Source organism: Antedon mediterranea, chromosome 3, assembly GCF_964355755.1.
Source record: "Antedon mediterranea chromosome 3, ecAntMedi1.1, whole genome shotgun sequence".
NCBI lineage: Eukaryota > Metazoa > Echinodermata > Crinoidea > Comatulida > Antedonidae > Antedon > Antedon mediterranea.
In genome coordinates, this window is record NC_092672.1 from 6,591,307 (window position 1) to 6,610,563 (window position 19,257).

The window sequence follows — 19,257 nt, forward strand, 5'->3', positions numbered from 1 at the left end:
ATGATGAAACTTGTCAGCTTCTGCCTTGGTTGGGTATTTATTGCTGTTTATCACTATAAACTATCTTTCAATCATGGTATAAAGTGGATACAATTGTTTATATGACTTTTTTTTTCCAAAAATGCTTTGTGAACTGTTGATCAAGGGGTGTCTGTAGATATTTAAACTGTAGTGTCAATCTTGATGGGGAACATTATTATCATATATGAGTATCTGTAGCAGCAAGGGATTATTATACAGTAGTAGACCCTATAGAATTTGGAAAAAAATTAGGTGGGATTATAATATGATTGCATTTCTTTGGTGAATGTGACATACTTTTGCCTTTTTCATCAGCTGGAGTGTCTGATGTTTCTGGTGCTGGAATTTCAGCGCCCTCAAGAGCTGGTGTAGAACCCCCTGCCGTTTCTGCATCATCCCCATCTACAGTAGTTCCATCTGGTATGTCAATTTCTGAAGGTTCTAAAAAAGTGAATTAATATGGAAACATTTAAAATCAAATAAAAAAAAAATATAATTTAAATTAATTAATTGCAGTGTACTCGACCTTTGTTTTTCCAATCCAATTGAAAGTAATTTTATTATTTATTTGTAATTATTTATTAATAATTTGATCTTCAAATTCCCACCAACTTTTTATGCATTTATTTTACAAACACACACACAGTCAGGCATTGCTTTTGCTGGCATTATCTACCACTATTATTTAAATACACATTTATCAATCATTTTTTTTTCTCTTAGACAAGATGTTATACAAACCAATTTCTTCTTCTACTTCTATTTCTTCTTCTCTGATAGTTTTGTAAAATATTGCTGCAGCTCTTCCTTCTTCTGGTGTCTCATTCAGAAACTTGGCAAGTTGCAATTCAAACTCGCCATCATCCCGGCTGAGGAGTTCCTCAAATACTTCATTATCATCGATATCTAAGGCATCATTTACCCTATCACGCATCCATTCGAATCTAACATCATCCATCTTGAAAAATATATAATATTATTTGTTTCTAATTACTAAAAAATGTACAAAATGTGCTACATTTTGGCACTAGGAAGGACACTCTTCTCACCACCTGACTTGTTATTGTAGCCTTATAACATTTTATTAATGCGCACAATAGTAAAATAAACACTGACATCATTTTGTTCAACAAACTTAATTTCGTAACATTTGCACCACTAAGAATTAAAATAATATAACTATTGATAACTAGTTTGGTATTGTGCTGTTTTAGTTTGATATGACTGAAATTTAAAAGTACAGATCATTTTGCCCATTGATATTACTAAGATACTTAGGTAAAAAGCCCATAATGAAAAATTATAGTTTACTACTGTCAGGACGGTTGCTAGGGGCCTAAATTACTTGATTTGCTAATAATTATTGTAATATACTAGCAGAAGAGCACTTCTTATATATGTAAATTAATTATTATACCATTGTTAAATGTTATTTTATAGAAATTACACCAAAATATCTATCTTTTTGTAAACTTCGGTTTCTTTTCCAATCAGTCACGGTTCATTAGGTTTGCGGTTATAGTTGAAAGGTCAATTATATCAAAACAAAGTTCATTGGAAAAAACAGTCTGGGTTGAAGAACAACAAAACAACGACAGAAAGAGAATGATGAGAGTATTATTTTCTAAAAATGGCTAACGTTATTGTTTGGGAATGGCAAACAGAAAATGATAACTGGAAGGCTTATGATCCTCATGTTTGTAGTGCAATAGAAACATCATTTCGTACAACGAAAGCATTAAAATTAGGGGAAATCGAGCCTGCTCTCTCTGCTTATGAAGTCGATCTGTCGAGTCTACAGCAAAAACGAATCGATACAGGTATGTAGCCTAGCCTAATTGTATGAATTAAAAATGAATAAAAAACGTAGCATAAACTCATTAACTAGGAACCGAACTTTTACAGTGATAATAATTATATTTTCAATAGGCACATGTATTTTTATATATTGTGTAGAAAGAAACATACGTGTGTGGTCAGTTTTTAATGATAAAAACATGTTGTCATTTTGTGGGACAGGAAACGATTCCTTTGTTCTCCAAAAAATCAAGGCCTACCATCATCATTATTTTTTATTGTATCCTTTGTTCATGATTCTTTATTCCTTTAATCATGGAGGAATTAATTTCTCTCATGCTTTAATTACAGAATCACAGCGATATTAACCATCAGATAAAAGTCTACAAAACAACCAGTTGACCATATAAATAAAATAAAAATCTAAATATTTAATTTTGTTCATTGCTAAACTAACTTTTCATTTCATACTGTAGCATAGTTAGCATCAGATCGTACCAAACCTACCTCTTCTGTTTTACCATTGATCCCTGTTGATTTTGTATATTTTATTTTCCTGCGTTTGTTCCATTTTTGTATTCCATCATGATCATGTCCATCAATGTTCTATTGTCTCAGAAATGTGCACATTTTTATTAATTAAAAAAAATGTATTTATTTTATTGAAAATGTGAATGAAAATTTTGTTAATAAAACGTGAACGTATTCATCTGGTTTAAACTTGAATGTGAAATAAAAAAAAAAAATTAAATTATTTCAACCAGTAGTTCACATTGACACTCCTGGGTGGATGTACTGTATGAGGTTTTATTTATCATTTTTAGACGGTACATTTATATTTTTTTTATATATTTACTTTCATGCCAGTCCATTACATAACTTATAGGTTACTGTATGAAAAGGAAGTGTAATATTTCTTCAGTAGTTAAGTAGTAGTTAAGATACAATACATTTTTATCTTTAGCAATTTCCTTCCTTATTTTACAACATTGTTATTGTACCAGTACCTGCACAAGTTGCTGGTAGCCAACCCAGGCTTGTACTAGTACTTAAGCGAAAAGGAAATGTTTACAGTATATATATATTGCTAACTTTTCTGGCTGTTTACTTTATCGTTTTGATTTAGCTTTTCGCTTTTTTTTTTGTATCCATTGAGATCCAGCCACTGATACCCACAGCATTGTCATTTTTTCAGTAATTTGCCTTTGGATTTATATATATATTATATAATAGTAAACTGTTCCAAAAACGAAATGAGTGAATGCCACACATTTTAATTCAAACTATAGCCAAATATTTGTTCAGTTAAAAAGGAAAAAGGATCGATTATTATAAGTTAATATAAAATAATGCTAATTATAGAAATCATTGATTGTTGCAAACATGTTTCCTTTTTGTAGTCGAATCGCTTTATGTAACTATTTGTATTACTTTTTTGTACTTTTTTTGAAATAAAATTGATATGAATTGAATTTTTTAAATACAGTAATTTGTTACTATTTCATTATTGTCAGTTAAGCTCAGACTGTCTACACTATCAAACTTTATGTGACAAAAAATGGACATAATGATGTCATAATGATAGTGATATGACATCATCATATATGGACATGATGATATCATATCAGTACCATATTTGGGTATATCACTGGGTACATCACACTTTTTTGTAAGTGTAGACAGAGCTTAAAATAGTATGCCATAATAGTCTAATCTCACTTGTCATCGTCGTCGTACAATAAAGCCTGTTTTCCATTAGACAATCTATTCATGCAAATCAAAGGTGTTATCATATTCATATTTCCAACAACTGTCTACTAAAAATAAGATACAAAATAATAATAATAAACTTCCTACGTTTTTTTCAGGGACTGTTCGGACAGTAAGACAAAGTATATTTCCACCAAAGTCTGCTCCTGCCAAGAATGTTACCTGGCAGTGGTTTGACGACAGCAGTCAGAAATGGCTGCCATATGACCTTAAATCAATGTGTATAGTTGAGGAAGAGTACTGCAGTAAGAATTATAGAATAGATTTATCAAAGACCAAATGCGCACTTCCGTATGTTGTAGACACAGTGAACATGATTCAGACGCGCATCGATTCAGGATATCGTCGTAGAATCCGTCGTATACCGCTCACGTCGCCATACCCGATACAAGATGAACATTTTGAGGTTAGCAGTAGTGGTGTCGCTGCGGTAGATTTGTCCGAATGCGAAAATAAAGCAGATGATAGTGACGATGATGGCGATGGAGATTCAGGGGACGTTGCAACCATAGAGCAGGTTTCAAACGATCAAACGGTTGAACAGACTCAACATAGTAGAAAGTGGAAGTCTAAACAGACGGTTGCTGCTGTCCATGGTGTGCACAAAACTCTGGCATGGTCATCACCAGAACCTACTGGTCAGCAGGATGACATTCCAGTAGAGGTCCAAGAACCCAGTAATGACAGCAAGAAGGTGCCAAGATCTATGAGTGAACCAGGAGCTGTGGGTGGGTCAGATTTGAAAGCATCGGAGACCGATAGCATTGGTCAGTTACAGGGTCCGTCGACCTCAGGTACACGACCTAAGGTCAAAGTAGCTTCAAGTCGTAATGGTAGTAAACGTGGAATGAGCAGGTACAGTAATATTATTAAGCTTTTGATCTACGAGGAAAACATTTGATTTTTTTACCTATTTTTCATTAATTCATATAGTTATATCCAATATTTACATAATAGGAGTGTCCCCTTAATAGGATGTGTCCTTGTATGCATTGCCCAAACTTTTTTTTCAAAACACCATTTAATTTAACCAGAGAAATAATTTTTTCATGACTCAACTGACCATTAATTTTCATCTCTTTATAAAGTATATTTCACAGTGAGATCATATAGAATAAAACCAAAAAATTTATATTATAAAATTTGATAAACACTCCTTTGTAGACATACTTTATGTATGCTGAATATAAACAAGGTAAAAACAATCTTTGTATCTATAAGTGTAAACTTTACCCTTTGCAATAAATGCAAGATACATTTATCATTCAGTCAGTGACCTCTTCAACTAGGGATCATTAATAGATTTAAGAAAGGAATTACGTCAGCTGATCATGTAAAACGTCACAGTTTCTAGTAATTCGTTTAAAAAAGAATTAATTTTCCCTGGAGTGTCCTCATAAAACTATAAAGAATTGATGATATTAATATTTTGCAATGTGACAGTTTGAATTTTAAAGTAACAAAAAAAATATGGATGCATTGCGCTAAATAATTTATGCCTACTTAGAGATGAATGAAAATTTCAGATATTGGAACTGCATTACAACTAAATTTTTTATTTTTAAGAAATGTTATATATTGAAATTTTATATAGTATACACATATTGCCAAAGCCTATAGTGTATTAATGTATAATTGTTTAGCTTCTGGGTGAAAGAGTAAAGACAAAAACAGAAGCAAACAAATTAAAAATTGTAAAAAAATTAGACTTTTTAACGAATGAAATCCCACTTTATCTACAAACTGCTGATATCTTTTGTGCCATACAACAAAACTAATTGTTTCTTTAATTCTGAATTACAATACATTTTAACAATCACTGTACTGAGATGTGAATATGAAAATTGGACTGTACAGAGTGGTGTCTGAAATGAGGTGTGACATTCGCAGCAACATAACTAGCTTATAATTGATTTAAAGTTTATACATTTTTAATTACGATATAAATCATCATTAATATCAGCTTTGTGTCAACCATATTCACTTCAATATCAGAAGTATTCAAATTACTGTGAAATTATCAAACACAGTTTTCAATATGTAGGCAATAAATTTTACTGAGACGCTTGACTTTATTCCATCAATGTTTCACATAATAACCTATGCAATTGAAATGGTGTTCTTGATAGGCATGTACTAAAAAAAGACTGATTTATGATTCTGAATAATTCTTAATATAATATAGTATTTATATTACTCATGTCTGGCTTAAAAGTAGCTGTAAAATCGAAACAGACGTGCTCAATAAAAATTTGATTATTTAGTAAATACTGTAAAAACAATAATTTTGACACTAATCTCCACCTTGCATCAAAGAGGAAGCTTTGTTAATTGCTCTTGATGTTTTGTGCTGTATACTGTGCAAAAAAAATTGTTTTGAACCCACCACCTCCATATCACTAGCCAGGCAGTCATACCACTAGACCACCTGGCTTGTGCTGATGGCTGGGGTTAGATTAAAGCCCAAAAGAGCAGCGCCAATATGACAATAATTGTTTAACTACAATTAAATAAGGATCGAGCTAAGATAATTAGATTATTAGTTAATCATATGTTTTGCCATAATCTAATGTTATTGTACTGTATATCAGTATGGCAAAACATCTGACCAAGTGATATTCATATTCACTATCACAACCATTGTTTATCATAATCTTGTCATTTTTCATTTCATTTTTCTTATAGGTCTCAATCTATGCCAGTCACCATCACTGCTAGAGCAGCACATGCTGCTGGGCCTCTTCTTAGCCCCGTCATGACATGTACGTCATATAATAAATATTTATTTTTGAATGTGCTTACTGTATTTATTCAAATAAACGCCTAGATTTGAATAAACGCCTCCCTCCCTCGAATAAACGCTGCAGCCCCCCTCCCCATAGAACATCATTTCGAATAAACACCTCCCCTTTGAATAAATGCCTGGGGCCTTTATTTATTTTTTTTTGGAATAAACGCCCCGCCACATGCATTATATACACATTAATAAAAATTCTACTGCAAATAGATCTACTGTACAATTCACCAAGCATGTATTTTTTATCATTTCTCAATATTAATTGTTGCCATAGTTTTTCATATCTTTGGGGTATTTATTTGATATTACACCTAAAAATAAACCCCTCCACCAAATAAACGCCTCCTTCGAATAAACGCACTCCTAAAAACCCTCTTGAACAATAAACGCCCCAAGGTATTATTCTAATAAATTATACGAAATATTATCAACTTTAAGAATACATATTCACTATAATGCAGTACAGAATTCAATGAAATTTGAATAGTGGAGAAAAGAGTAAACACCATTTGCTTCATTCACGTTTTCTGGGTTTTGGAGACTGAATATTGATTTACAATTTCATGTTTTGTTTCCCGATGACTATGGCTAAATGAATAAAAAGGCTAAATGAATAAAAAGGCAGGGAATGGTGTAGTAGGGGATGGCCATTGGAATTATCCCAGTATCATGGTTAGCCATAGCAAATTATCCAAAGTATGTGGGGATACAGTATAACATAAATGACAGTCTAATGTTGACCGTGGGACTATATTTGGATCAAGCATAGTGACTTAATCAATCTGAATTTGAGGAAGGGATTATATTCGGATATTAAACTATCCACTGTCAAAAACAGTATTTATGAAGTATAGTGTTTATTTTTGCAGGCATTACCAGTATGTTAATGTCACCTGTTATACCATCTATACGCATCAACCATACACCTGTCCCAGTCTTCAACCCTCCACATACATCTAGAAGTGGTATAAAACCTGTACCTGGTATTAGGCCCAGCAAAAAAAGGAAAAGAAAGTCATTTTTAAAAGGTAGTAAAGTTTACTTAGTGTTAGTCTAAAATACAAATTAGGTTAAATTCTTATAGTCTACAATGTGATCTCTTCAATTACCCAACCCCTAATAATTTTATAGAGCTAAAGTAGTAATAGCTTATTAAATAGCTTAATAATAGCTTAAATAAAGCTTCTTCTTTGTTATTTACAGTAAATTGCCCCAATGAGGTGGTGAAGAATTATGTAACCAAATTGAAGGAGGCACCAGATGAGGTAAAGTATAATTGGTATATTCACTTACTACTTCTAGCGACCTGGAAGTAAAAAGCAAAATACCATAATATGTCAATTTAGGGGGTACTGTAATAACATAGTTCTTTTGCATTGTAATTTTGGTCTGGTATTAGAGGCGTATTCCCTCTTCCTATGGAGGTACAGCTGTTACATTTACATTTTGTAATTTTGGTTGGTAAAAGGCCATCTATTCTGCTCTCAGGGAATAATATTTTATACTGTTATGTATGTTTCAGAATTGTCCTATATGCGTTGGTCCTCTAAAAGAGAGCTCAGATTTTCAGGAAGACAACGAAGATGAGGCGTTGAAGTTGAAGAAATGTGGCCATATATTCCATAATAGCTGTCTACAAGCCATGTACCTAGCTGGACCTAAGGTAATGTTTGTGAATACAGGAATGAGGGAGGTGGGTAAAGCTCTGTATACACTATCAAACTAGTTTGACAAAAAAGTGTGATGTGCCCAAATATGGTAGTGATATCACATCATCACATTTTTTTAGTCACAAAAGTTTGATAGTGTAGACAGAGTTTAAGAATAGGAAGATGGCCTCTGTTGTAGTGAAATAAAAAGTTTTCTAACAATGCAAGTAGATACCTTATATAAAGGCTTAAATCATGACATTATTATTGTAAAGATAAATATATTTACATGTTTGTTGTGGTTTCTAGGATGGCAGTATACAGTGCCCAACTTGCAAGACCATATATGGTGTAAAGCATGGCAACCAGCCTCCTGGCCATATGGACTACCATGTGATACCACATTCACTACAAAGCTTTAACGATTGTAGTACAATCAGGATCATATATGAAATTCCTCCTGGAACCCAGGTAACTTGAATTTAAAAAAAAAAAAAAAATACTAAATATACTTTTTCACAATCTATAAATAAAATACAGTAATATAATAGGTATTATTATATATCTATATTCTGTTTTATTTTTATAGGGCCCAGAACATCCGCAACCAGGTAAAAAATACACAGCCAATTTTCCCCGGCACTGTTATCTACCGGACAATGAAATGGGACGAAAGGTAATGGTAGTGGATCATTCATTGGTACATTTGAAGTTTTTAGTGTGAAACTGAACATCTAAAAGTTTAAATGATACTGCTTGAGCGAGCGAGTGGCAGAGTGGTTAAGACAGTGAAACCTTAATACGTAGCCATAATATCGGCAATGGTTCAAGCTTCACTTGCTCCATAGTTCTGGTGGTAGAACAAGTCTTCATGGATAAGGACTATAAACCGTAGGTCCAGTGTACACAAAATGCTTGTTTGCACTTTAAAGAACCTAGAACATCTTTCGAGACGAGTAGGGGTTGCCCCGGTGTACTAGTACATCACAGCCACTAGTAGGCCTTCTAGTACATCACAGCCACTACTTAAAGTAGGCCTTCTAGTAGGCAACTCAATAGAAGAGCTTACTTCATACTGAAAGATATAATAACCCTACTATCTATCAATCTGTTTTGTTTTTTTAGATCTTAAAACTTCTGATTGTTGCATGGGACCGGAGGTTAATTTTCACAATTGGGACATCAGCAACAACTGGACAATCAAATACAGTGGTCTGGAACGAGATTCATCACAAGACAGAGTTTGGTTCAAACGTCACTGGACACGGATACCCCGATCCAAACTACTTTCAAAACATTTTAGCAGAGTTGAAGGCTCAAGGAGTCACAGAGGATTGTCTAGACTAAAAGAGAACAAATCTAGACATTGAGACAAGATTTGAAGGATGTCAGAGGCTAGCGTGAAGATAAACTTACTGGTGAGACTGAACCAACCAATCAAGTCTAGCCTAGTCTACACAAGGAAACTTGACAAAACTTTTGTTTGCAAATTCAGCGAAACTATGGTCCATCAGTTTGTTATTCAGCAGAATCACATGACTACAAGGATTGATTTGATTGGTTGAGTACACAAACTAGTTTAGTTCACGGTCTACTTTTCAAAACTGCTTTTCATCCACACTAGCAAACTGGAACACTTTCTTGCCAAACTTTTACTCAAGTTTGCTAGTATATTTTATTTTATTTATTTTTTTATTTATTCAATTTCTGCCATATACATACAAAGAAGACAAAACAATTGGAGGCACGGAAAGACCAAACAGGTGCTAAACCAGAACCGAGAAAAATAAATAAATTACGTTCTACAATAATAGCATCGACAAGGAAGCGACCAACTACACACATTTTCAATATCAAAATTATTTTAAAAATAAATACTGAGATAATTAAGTAATTTGGTTTTAAAAGAACTAACAGAAATATTTAAGTTGCGGATTTCACTGGGTAAGTTATTCCAAATTCTGGTAACACGTGGGATATATGATTGAAAAGAAGATTCAGTTCTGCAGCGACGAATATCAAAAAGAGTACCAACAGAAGAGGAGCTACGAGTAACACGTTGTGGATTACGAATATTAAATAAATTGTCAGTATTAATTATATTAGACTGGTATAGATATACTGCATGCTTTAAATTACTGTAAATGTCACCATAAATAACATAAAATACGAGACCAAACTTAACAGTAAAAGCAACAGCTAAAAGAGAGTTTTGCAATGAATTTATGAACAAAAAGATTTTTAGATATATTTATATGTGTTATGGTTTTAATTTTTTAATTATTTATCGCAAGTTAGCTAAAATAATTTTTTTAATGTAAAAAAAGAGATCTTGAATTGAAGGGAAGAGTATAATTTGTTGTTATTAAATGTTTGATTTTATTGTAGAGAAGGTTAAGTGCTGTATTGAGAAAACATTGAACTGCTGAATTTAAATATAGATTTTGATTAATTTGTATTAGTGGGTGATAAATATTACAAAGATGTTGAAGTTAAAAGGACATTAAATGTTCTGAATGATATAAGAAAGAGAGAGATTATTTATTTAACGAAAGAGAGAAAATGTAAGCAAATAAAACTTGTAAATATACAAATTTATTTTTTTTGTCGGCTAAAATTAGGTAACTTATTGCTTGCTTGTACTACATGTTTAAAATCATGTGTAAATTAAACCTTTTTTTTTTAAACTTATTTTTTTGTAAAATCATTTTAGTCAATATATTGGACAGGATAAATAATGCAACTAAATTAAAATAATTAAAAAACTGTATATGATTATTTACTCTATTGAATGGCTATAAAAGCATAAAAAAATATATGTGCATCATTAATTTTCTATGTAAGTTGATTTTTATAAATATATTTGGTTTACATAATGTCAAATATAATATTTTGTTTAAATCTGGTAACATGCATACACATACAAAAACATGTTTGTTGGTTATCCGCACTTGGTGGATACCCTCCTTGTTATTGTTGGGATCTTTTTTTTTTCGTCAGTGACGAGTTCAAATATAGTTTAAAAACTGTTAGTGTAGCAGACTTTTTTTTTCTAAGTTCACAAATTGTAATCATTGTCAATAAATAGTAATGCTGTAGGTCATTTTTTAAACAAAAAAAAATGTAAATGTAAATGTAAGTAAAGTACAATAGAGGTACAGGCAATTCAATAACTGGTGGCTTTAAATTTCTGTGTGCAAAAAAAAACTTTTTACACCATTTTAAAAATTTATCAAATAATTGATTTATCAATAATTTATCAACTGTTAACATGAAGTTTAACATTTTTACTTTGACTTTAAATTTTTAACATTTAAATACTTTTTCGTCCTTTATGTGTGCTTTTGCTTTGTGAAGTAATTAGTCAGTAACAACACTGTAAAATATGTTTCACTGCGAATAAAATAAAATGCAATTATTTAACTTAACTTCTGTATTTTACTTATCTCAACACGTACAACGAGATTTATGCTTCGGAAAAATACATTCCTCACCGTGAAAAATATTATTCCTTCGCAGAATTTTATGTTACACGGTACACTTTGTGATGCATTTGTTCATAAGGTGTTAAGCTCTGTCTACAGTACACTATCCAACAAAAAAAGTAATGGTAATGATATGCTTAAAAATGGTAGTGATCATCATGTCCATATATGGGCATATCGCATTGTTTTGTCACAAAGTTTGATAGTGTAGACAGACTTTATACTGTACAGATGATGCATTCATCATTCATGAAAATATACAAATAGTCTTGACTATTATTTTAACATTTATTTTTTACAAAATAGTAGTGGAGTTGTAGCTTGGTGGTTAACATGCTTGCCTTCCAATCCCAAGGTCCAATCCTGACCTAGTGCCAGGGTTGTAACTCACGACTCTTTCAACTCCACTCCCTAAGCCTCAAATGAGACTTAGTTTATAAGCATGATAAATTATTAAATAGTTTATCCATCCTGTAAGTTGCTCGCTGTTGGATGAGGATGAAAGTGTTTATCTAATACTGATAGAAAGCTTTATATACATATATACAAATACAGTACTGTATGTTCATTTCAGGATTATCGCTTTGTGGTTTAGATTTCTTCTCTAAGACGCAAGAGAAACAAAGATTTTGGCTTATAAAACATAAACTTGACACTAGTTTCATTCACAGATGGTCCAATCGCAAATGTTATAAGATCCTTGAAAATTCCAATCACCAATTGATTTCTGATCTGGCAACTCTGAAGTTGTTGAAAGAGCTGTAGGAAGTCATTTTATCTCTGTAGCAAACTAATTTTGATAATTCTGAAAAGCTCATGTTGAGAGAGGCATGGTCATATCTCTGTGGCACACTTCTATTGTAAAGGATTAAGTTCCGGTTCACCGGTTTTAGCAATCATGAAGCTGTATGATGTCATACCTCTGTGATCATAAAGTATCATGATTCTTGCTTCTGATTTTGATATTTCTGAAGATACTGTTGAAATAGGTATAGTCATTTTTCTGTGGCACACTCAAATGTTCATCGATTCTTGCTTCATTTCTGGTTTTGGTGATTTTGAAGCTGTTGAAGAGGTGGCACATCATTTCCTTGCTGCATCATCGGTTGAGCAGATCCACTCTGTTGTGGTTGCTGCTGCTGTTGTCTTTGCTGGTGAGCTTCCAGCTGCATCTGTTGAAGACGGATTCTCTTTCGTGCATAATGCTGCCAGTGCAGTAACTGCTGGTCATCGATGAACTTGGCGCACTGAGAATTAACAAGTTCTTTTCTGAAGTGTTCATACTGAAGGAGCTCAAGAAAATGTAAACATTGTGGGTATCTGTAGAGCAACAAACGGAAATTTCATATTAATTTCATAAATTTAAATAATTTATTTGCCAATTTTTAAACATTTTTGTAGTGAAATATGAATTTCTTTAAATATGAATTTACAAATAAGTTTTTTTGATTTTCAAATAAAAACTATACATGGATTTGGGTGTGCTATGCTGTTTGGAATAATTTGTAGACCATGCCTAAAAGTAATATATGGTTTGTGGTACTACAGGCCCGCTTTAGGCCAAGTTATTCACCCCGGGTCTCATGGGCCACCGACTATAACTAACTTTTGCGGATAGGTCACCAACTTACTGTACCCAGGTAAATAATTAAGCCTGACTGCACTATCATTTCAAATGTCAGATTTCAAACACATATTAGTGGGTTGTGGCTGCTTACTTGAGAAACTTGGCGTATTCTGATTTACGCCAATACTGCAAGTACACTAAATAATTGATGAATTTAGGATCCTTGAAAAAACCTCGTTGAGCAAGAACTGAAAAAAAAGATAAAACAATTTTAAATACTCTAATTAAAAAAAAACATTAAAAACATTATTGGAAAGAATGTGTACAGTTCTAACATTCAACTGTTACTATGTTACACTTCTCTCTCAAGGGCCATATGCATAGCCACTACAGGAGGTTCTCACTCATCTACCCAAGACTAGGTTGCTGTTTGAACCACTACACACAAGGAAGTAACACTATTGTAGGCACACTTACAGTTCAGATAATGTGGATTGGCGAGGCACTGCACAAACTCCAGCTCAACTTGAAATCTTAGGTTTTCATGCTCGACCTCTGTTATGAAAGTAGAGACAATTTTAATACCTTGTCTTCATTCTAGTTTTCAAAATATATCATACAGTTACACATAAAAGTCGCTCCCTATATAATCAATAATTACCTGCAGTTTTGGCGATACCTCTTGCAAACTTATCAACTGCTCCACCTCTTAAGAAGGTGCCTCGGCCTTTAAATACAATTATATTATTAGTTAGTATAGGACCTAGTAAATTACCTGATCGACCATTAACTACAATAAAATAAAAATACAAAACAAATAACCAATCTCTAGTAGGCCTAGGGGTGTCAGATGAAATCGGTCGCGTTTGAAATCGGTCGCGATAAAATCAACTTCCGGTATTTTGTATGGCGCGCCGCTAGAGCTATACGTTTAATGATATCGGTCGCGTTTGAAATCGGTCGCGCTATTTTGCATGGGACGCACTAGATACATTTTTAATGAAAAAGATAATTATGTTTTTAGTTAATTTTGAATATAGAATTTCTAATACTATTAAAATTTTTTTTACCTCGATCGTTATTATTTTTTTAGTACAGTAAATATAAATATTTTTCTCATTTTTTATAAATAATTTGTGTTTTCATTTTATCTTACAGGTGTCAATGAATAATTGTAACGTGTTCGTTTAGAAAATCGTTTTAAAAATTGTTATTGAATATTGTTTATGTTTTTGAAAAGATTAGCATGCCACTGTTTAAAGTTTTAAAAATGTTGAAATAATTTAATATTAAACAAGTAGACGCGCCTATTGCGTATTTTTTAATCACAGTTTATTACAAAACTAGTTCTATACCTGCAAATGGATACCAGCTCAATGAGGTTTATGCAATAAAGGAAGATGATGTATGACGATGATTTTTACGTTCGATATCCGCCACTCTTACGTGAGCATGGTTTTAGGATAATTAATACTAACTAGATGGCACGCTCGCTTCGCTCGCGTACCATCTAGGGGTGCTCACAGATGGTTCTCGAATACAGTAGAATCCACGGACGGGGACTTTTTTGGGACACTAAACAAAAACGGAAGTGTCCCCCTAATTGGGGTATTCAGAAATAGAGACAACAAAACTAATACTGGATTCCATAAAGGACAATTAATTTATGTGGATTAAAGAAATTAGGGAGAAATGGAAATGTATGTACGGGAATTGGGCGGCACGTGGTGGTGGTGATGGAACCGCAGTAATAAAGTTGATTGTATTTATATATTATAAGAACCAAACTAAATAAATAGACCTAGACATTCTGCGAAATGGAAATCGGAAATTCAAGCTCCTATTCAGTGAAAAATTAAACTGTAGTCTACCTAAATATTTAGGGCAAATCATCGGTTGTGGTGTTGAAATTCCTGTAAACATTTGTGTGAACCAAACTGGGTCGAATTTCTGTCATGAGTACTGATTTGTTGGCCTGTGATTTATGACGCCTAAGGGATCTATCTAGACTTATTTTTTAGAATAATGTACGTACCTGTCAGATACAATTGTCTTGTGTCGTATAATAAATAAGTACTGTAATAGTTACTGAAGTTACTATTACAATCTCGTCAATGAAAACACGAAAATGTATATGCACTTACTTATGAAAACGTATACAGTATTATACTCAGTTATTGAAACAGTAGGTTTAAAAAAGTTTCGTTTGTCTGTAAAATGATGTAATCAAGCTGTTTACATGAGTCTTAATTTATAAGCACATCAATAATAAAATAGTTTATCTATCCTGTAATTGGCGAGATTATGGTCGCTGTTGAATGAAATAAAGCCAATCGGTATCATATTTGTACAGAAACGTTTTCGCGGCCGAAGGGTGTAACCTAAATTCGTTGTATTATCGTCAAGAACTAACTGTAACTAAACTTACATAGAAAGTAGGGTATCATAAATTTGGCCTTAGCACTCGGGGGAGTGGCTAAGATGAAGTCCGTGGGACTACTAAATATAAATTGTAATGAACCTCGAGGGACATAAATAGGAATATTTCATGTTTCATTATCAATGTATAATAAATGGAAACTGTTTACCGATTCAAATAATAGAAATTGGTTTTTAACATTTTCCGAACCTATTGCAAGTTTATTCTCAAAGGGCCCATATATTTACCTACCGTATGTGTTAAACCAAGGGCTCATAAATTTACCTACAGTACTTGTGTTAAACCAAACTCTGGCAGACTGAGAGATTGGGATGTTCCATTCATCGCAAATCAATACATTTGTATAATCGTATATTAAATCTATCAAAATAGTATTTTTTAAAGAAAATCGGCCTGTCTTCAACATTATGATGGTGTACTCTAGCAATCTATCAAAATAGTATTTTTTAAAGAAAATCGGCCTGTCTTCAACATTATGATGGTGTACTCTAGCTGTTCAACCGGTTTTCAGCTATTAAAAACAATTATCGTAGGAGGAGATAGGAAAATGCGAAGCCTCCTCGCTATGTAACATTAGGGTTGAGGGATGGGAAAGCGGATAGGTACAAAGAGGAACAATTTTTAAATATATTCTTTATCCACTGAGTAACGAAATATTTTGTTCATGTTTTATAGGCCTATAAATAATATACCTCTAAATACAGTAGGCCTAAAACATTTGCGATTTAATACTTTGTTAAAACTGTCACTGTCATAATCGATTGAAATATTAAAGTACATGTCACGATACACCACTACGACGTTTATATTTTTGGTAATTATTAATTAATACAAACGTTGAGAAGGAACTGTCAGTATAAAGTTTATTTGTATACCTAACAGTAGAGCCTATCCACAGTCTCAGTAATAAAGTTTATTTGTATATATTTTTATATTACATCTAACAGTACGAACATTCACAGTAAGAAATGTTCGATTCAAATGAAAAATAGTTAATAGGTATTTACAGTATTGTCAAAGTATTGCAAGTTTATTCTCAAAGGGCCCATATATTTACCTACCGTATGTGTTAAACCAAGGGCTCATAAATTTACCTACAGTACTTGTGTTAAACCAAACTCTGGCAGACTGAGAGATTGGGATGTTCCATTCATCGCAAATCAATACATTTGCATAATCGTATATTAAATCTATCAAAATAGTATTTTTTAAAGAAAATCGGCCTGTCTTCAACATTATGATGGTGTACTCTAGCTGTTCAACCGGTTTTCAGCTATTAAAAACAATTATCGTAGGAGGAGATAGAAAAATGCGAAGCCTCCTCGCATTTTTTGGCGGGTATTTTTCAAGATGGACATCCATTAGACAGTGTATACCACGATCGGAAAACACCCCTATTTGGGGCAAATCGTTGAACCTAAATTCGTTTTAATCGTCAATAACTAATTATCTAACTCAATTTAATTAGTAAACAGGGTTACATCAGGCGGTTAAAATCAGTACCGAAAGTACGAACCAACTTTACATACCATCGAGTAAAAATTCTAGAAGTAAGGCGCGATTTACCGAATTTTGCCCTTACGTAAATTTATATATAGATAAAATAATATGCCGTTATAAATCAATCTACCGGGCCTATACAGTAGACTATGAAGTATGCTGTACAATGATAGGTCTAGATGTGAGAATAATAATGGATGGATACGATTCTCAAAGAGGTAATCTTGCACTGATATTTAAACATTTAGATTTACGAACGGCGTACGGATGTGAGACACTGAGGAGTGGTACTTAATTATTTACATTAAGAAAGTGATTATTATAAATGAAGAAATAAAAGATATAAAGATGTATTGTCCCTTGAAACACAAAAAAATTAATTAATTATTACTAAATTGAAACTGGCCATATCAAAGTAATATTAAAGTTATTCACTTTAAGTCGAACATTTGAGCAAAAAAAAACAAATATTTCGTCTGGAAAATCGTCGTGAGTGAAAGTAAACAAAGATTTCAAACCACGAGTATGCATTATGCATGATGCTAATTAGGATTGTTTACAACTCGTCACGGTTGAGAAAGTGTTTTCACACAGATCGCGAGGAAGTTTTATGATAATGCATATGTCAGAGTAGCCAAACAAGCATGTTGCATTATGAAATATGTTTTGATCGAAAACTTTGAACAAAAAAACGTCTGTATTTCAGTTAAATGATTTTTTTTTGTGACTAATTTTTGGTGAAAGTTAATAACTATTATGATACTTCAAAATGACCCACTTTTTTTCAAAATCTTTTTAAAAAATTTTTATTTGGAATTACCGTAGTCAAAGGGACAATACATCTTTAACCAAAATAAAAAATATCCACATAAATAATCTGGTTCCTAAAAATATCAATTTAATCTAGACTATTATATAAACGAAAAAATGTATATCCCGCTAGCATGCATCTGATCGCTCCATACAAAATAGCGCGACCGATTTTAAACGCGACCGATTTCAAACGTATAGCTCTAACGGCGCGCCATACAAAATACCGGAAGTTGATTTTATCGCGACCGATTTCAAACGCGACCGATTTCATCGTAAACCGGCCTATATAGGCTAGGCCTAGGTCCTATATATTAATTATAATTACTAGGCTACAACAAAGCATGATATGTTGAGCCTACTCTAGCTACAGTAGCTACGAGTACGACTAACTGACGTCTCACTCGATGCTTTACTATTTTAAGGCTGCCTTGCTAGGCCTACTTATTCTAAGCTCGAGCAGCAGGCCTGGCCGGGGAGAGTCTCTAGTCGGGGTGCGGAAAGAGGCATAATACTAATACTAGGCCTAGCTAGGCTAGTACTATAACTTTATTATGTGAGAAAGAGACGCCTAGGATAGCTAACTAAGCCTGGCCTAACGATTTAGGACTAACCTAGGCTCAGCTAAGCTAGAGAATAAATGCGTTATCATTATAACACTAAAATTAGATTAATTATAGAACTTCAAAACTAGAAAGGAATGACTATAAAAATGAAATACGTACCCTGTTCACCGGAGGCCGCCATTGTTATTTGTTCTACAATAAGCGAGAGAGGGCGCTAATAAAAAATTATGGTTGATATCCTATTGTTATGCGTTACAAAATTTTAAAAAGGGATGTTGTATATTTTCTATGGATTATAGCAATTAGAAACTAATAGTCTTTTCATGCACAATGCAACTTTTAGATAATCGGCTGCATATAGGCCTTATGTATCTTAAAAAATATATTATGTGTTAGCTCTAATATAACTATTAATGTATACTGGTTGGCATATCAATCTCGATCCTAATATACCGATTTTTGCTTGTGAAGTATCTTTCAATATTCTACTGTAGGCATAATTATATAATAACTTAATAATTAATTTGTTCATTTTACCAATGAATGGAATAAAAAAAGTTTAACATTTTCAGTATTTATTTAATACAGCTAAAAGTATTGTAACATTAAAACAACAAGTTCTTCTTTGGGATTTTAAAATTCCAACCTTTTTAAATCCTAAATACAAAAGTATTGACATTATATAACTACAGTATCACCAATGTTGTCTCTGAAAGACCAGACACTCATTAAACTTTGCTCAGAATACATGGACTCAAGATTGAAATGTACATGAGGAAATAATAAAATTGTAAAAAGTGTATTAAAAATACAACTTCTAATAATATGGGGACTTTTCTTGATAACACAGTGAAA

The 19,257-nt window shown here is 32.7% G+C and overlaps 3 protein-coding genes across 3 annotated transcripts in view; 1 reads left to right on the forward strand and 2 right to left on the reverse strand.

Moving 5' to 3' along the window:
- LOC140044694 (dynein axonemal heavy chain 10-like) overlaps positions 1-1,048 on the reverse strand; it is a 33,889-nt gene extending 32,841 nt beyond the window's left edge. The window contains exons 1-2 of the mRNA XM_072089320.1: positions 763-1,048; positions 319-462 (exon numbers count right to left, since the gene is read on the reverse strand). Coding sequence (XP_071945421.1) covers positions 319-462; positions 763-979 — 361 coding nt within the window. The 5' untranslated portion in view covers positions 980-1,048. The remainder of the gene's footprint in view (positions 1-318; positions 463-762) is intronic.
- Positions 1,049-1,603: 555 nt separating this feature from the next.
- On the forward strand, positions 1,604-11,140 carry LOC140044695 (E3 ubiquitin-protein ligase DTX4-like). Its single transcript, XM_072089321.1, has 9 exons — positions 1,604-1,841; positions 3,687-4,443; positions 6,274-6,350; positions 7,255-7,413; positions 7,589-7,650; positions 7,908-8,048; positions 8,344-8,505; positions 8,624-8,710; positions 9,160-11,140. Exons 1-9 carry the CDS (start codon positions 1,652-1,654, stop codon positions 9,379-9,381), a joined length of 1,857 nt encoding a protein of 618 aa, XP_071945422.1. The 5' UTR covers positions 1,604-1,651; the 3' UTR covers positions 9,382-11,140.
- Positions 11,141-11,367: 227 nt separating this feature from the next.
- Positions 11,368-18,600, reverse strand: LOC140044696 (mediator of RNA polymerase II transcription subunit 31-A-like). The gene is made up of 5 exons (XM_072089323.1): positions 18,562-18,600; positions 13,748-13,813; positions 13,564-13,641; positions 13,238-13,334; positions 11,368-12,839 (listed from the first exon to the last, which is right to left on the reverse strand). The coding sequence occupies exons 1-5, from the start codon at positions 18,581-18,583 to the stop codon at positions 12,557-12,559; spliced, it is 546 nt and encodes a 181-aa protein (XP_071945424.1). The 5' UTR covers positions 18,584-18,600; the 3' UTR covers positions 11,368-12,556.
- Positions 18,601-19,257: the final 657 nt, after the last annotated feature.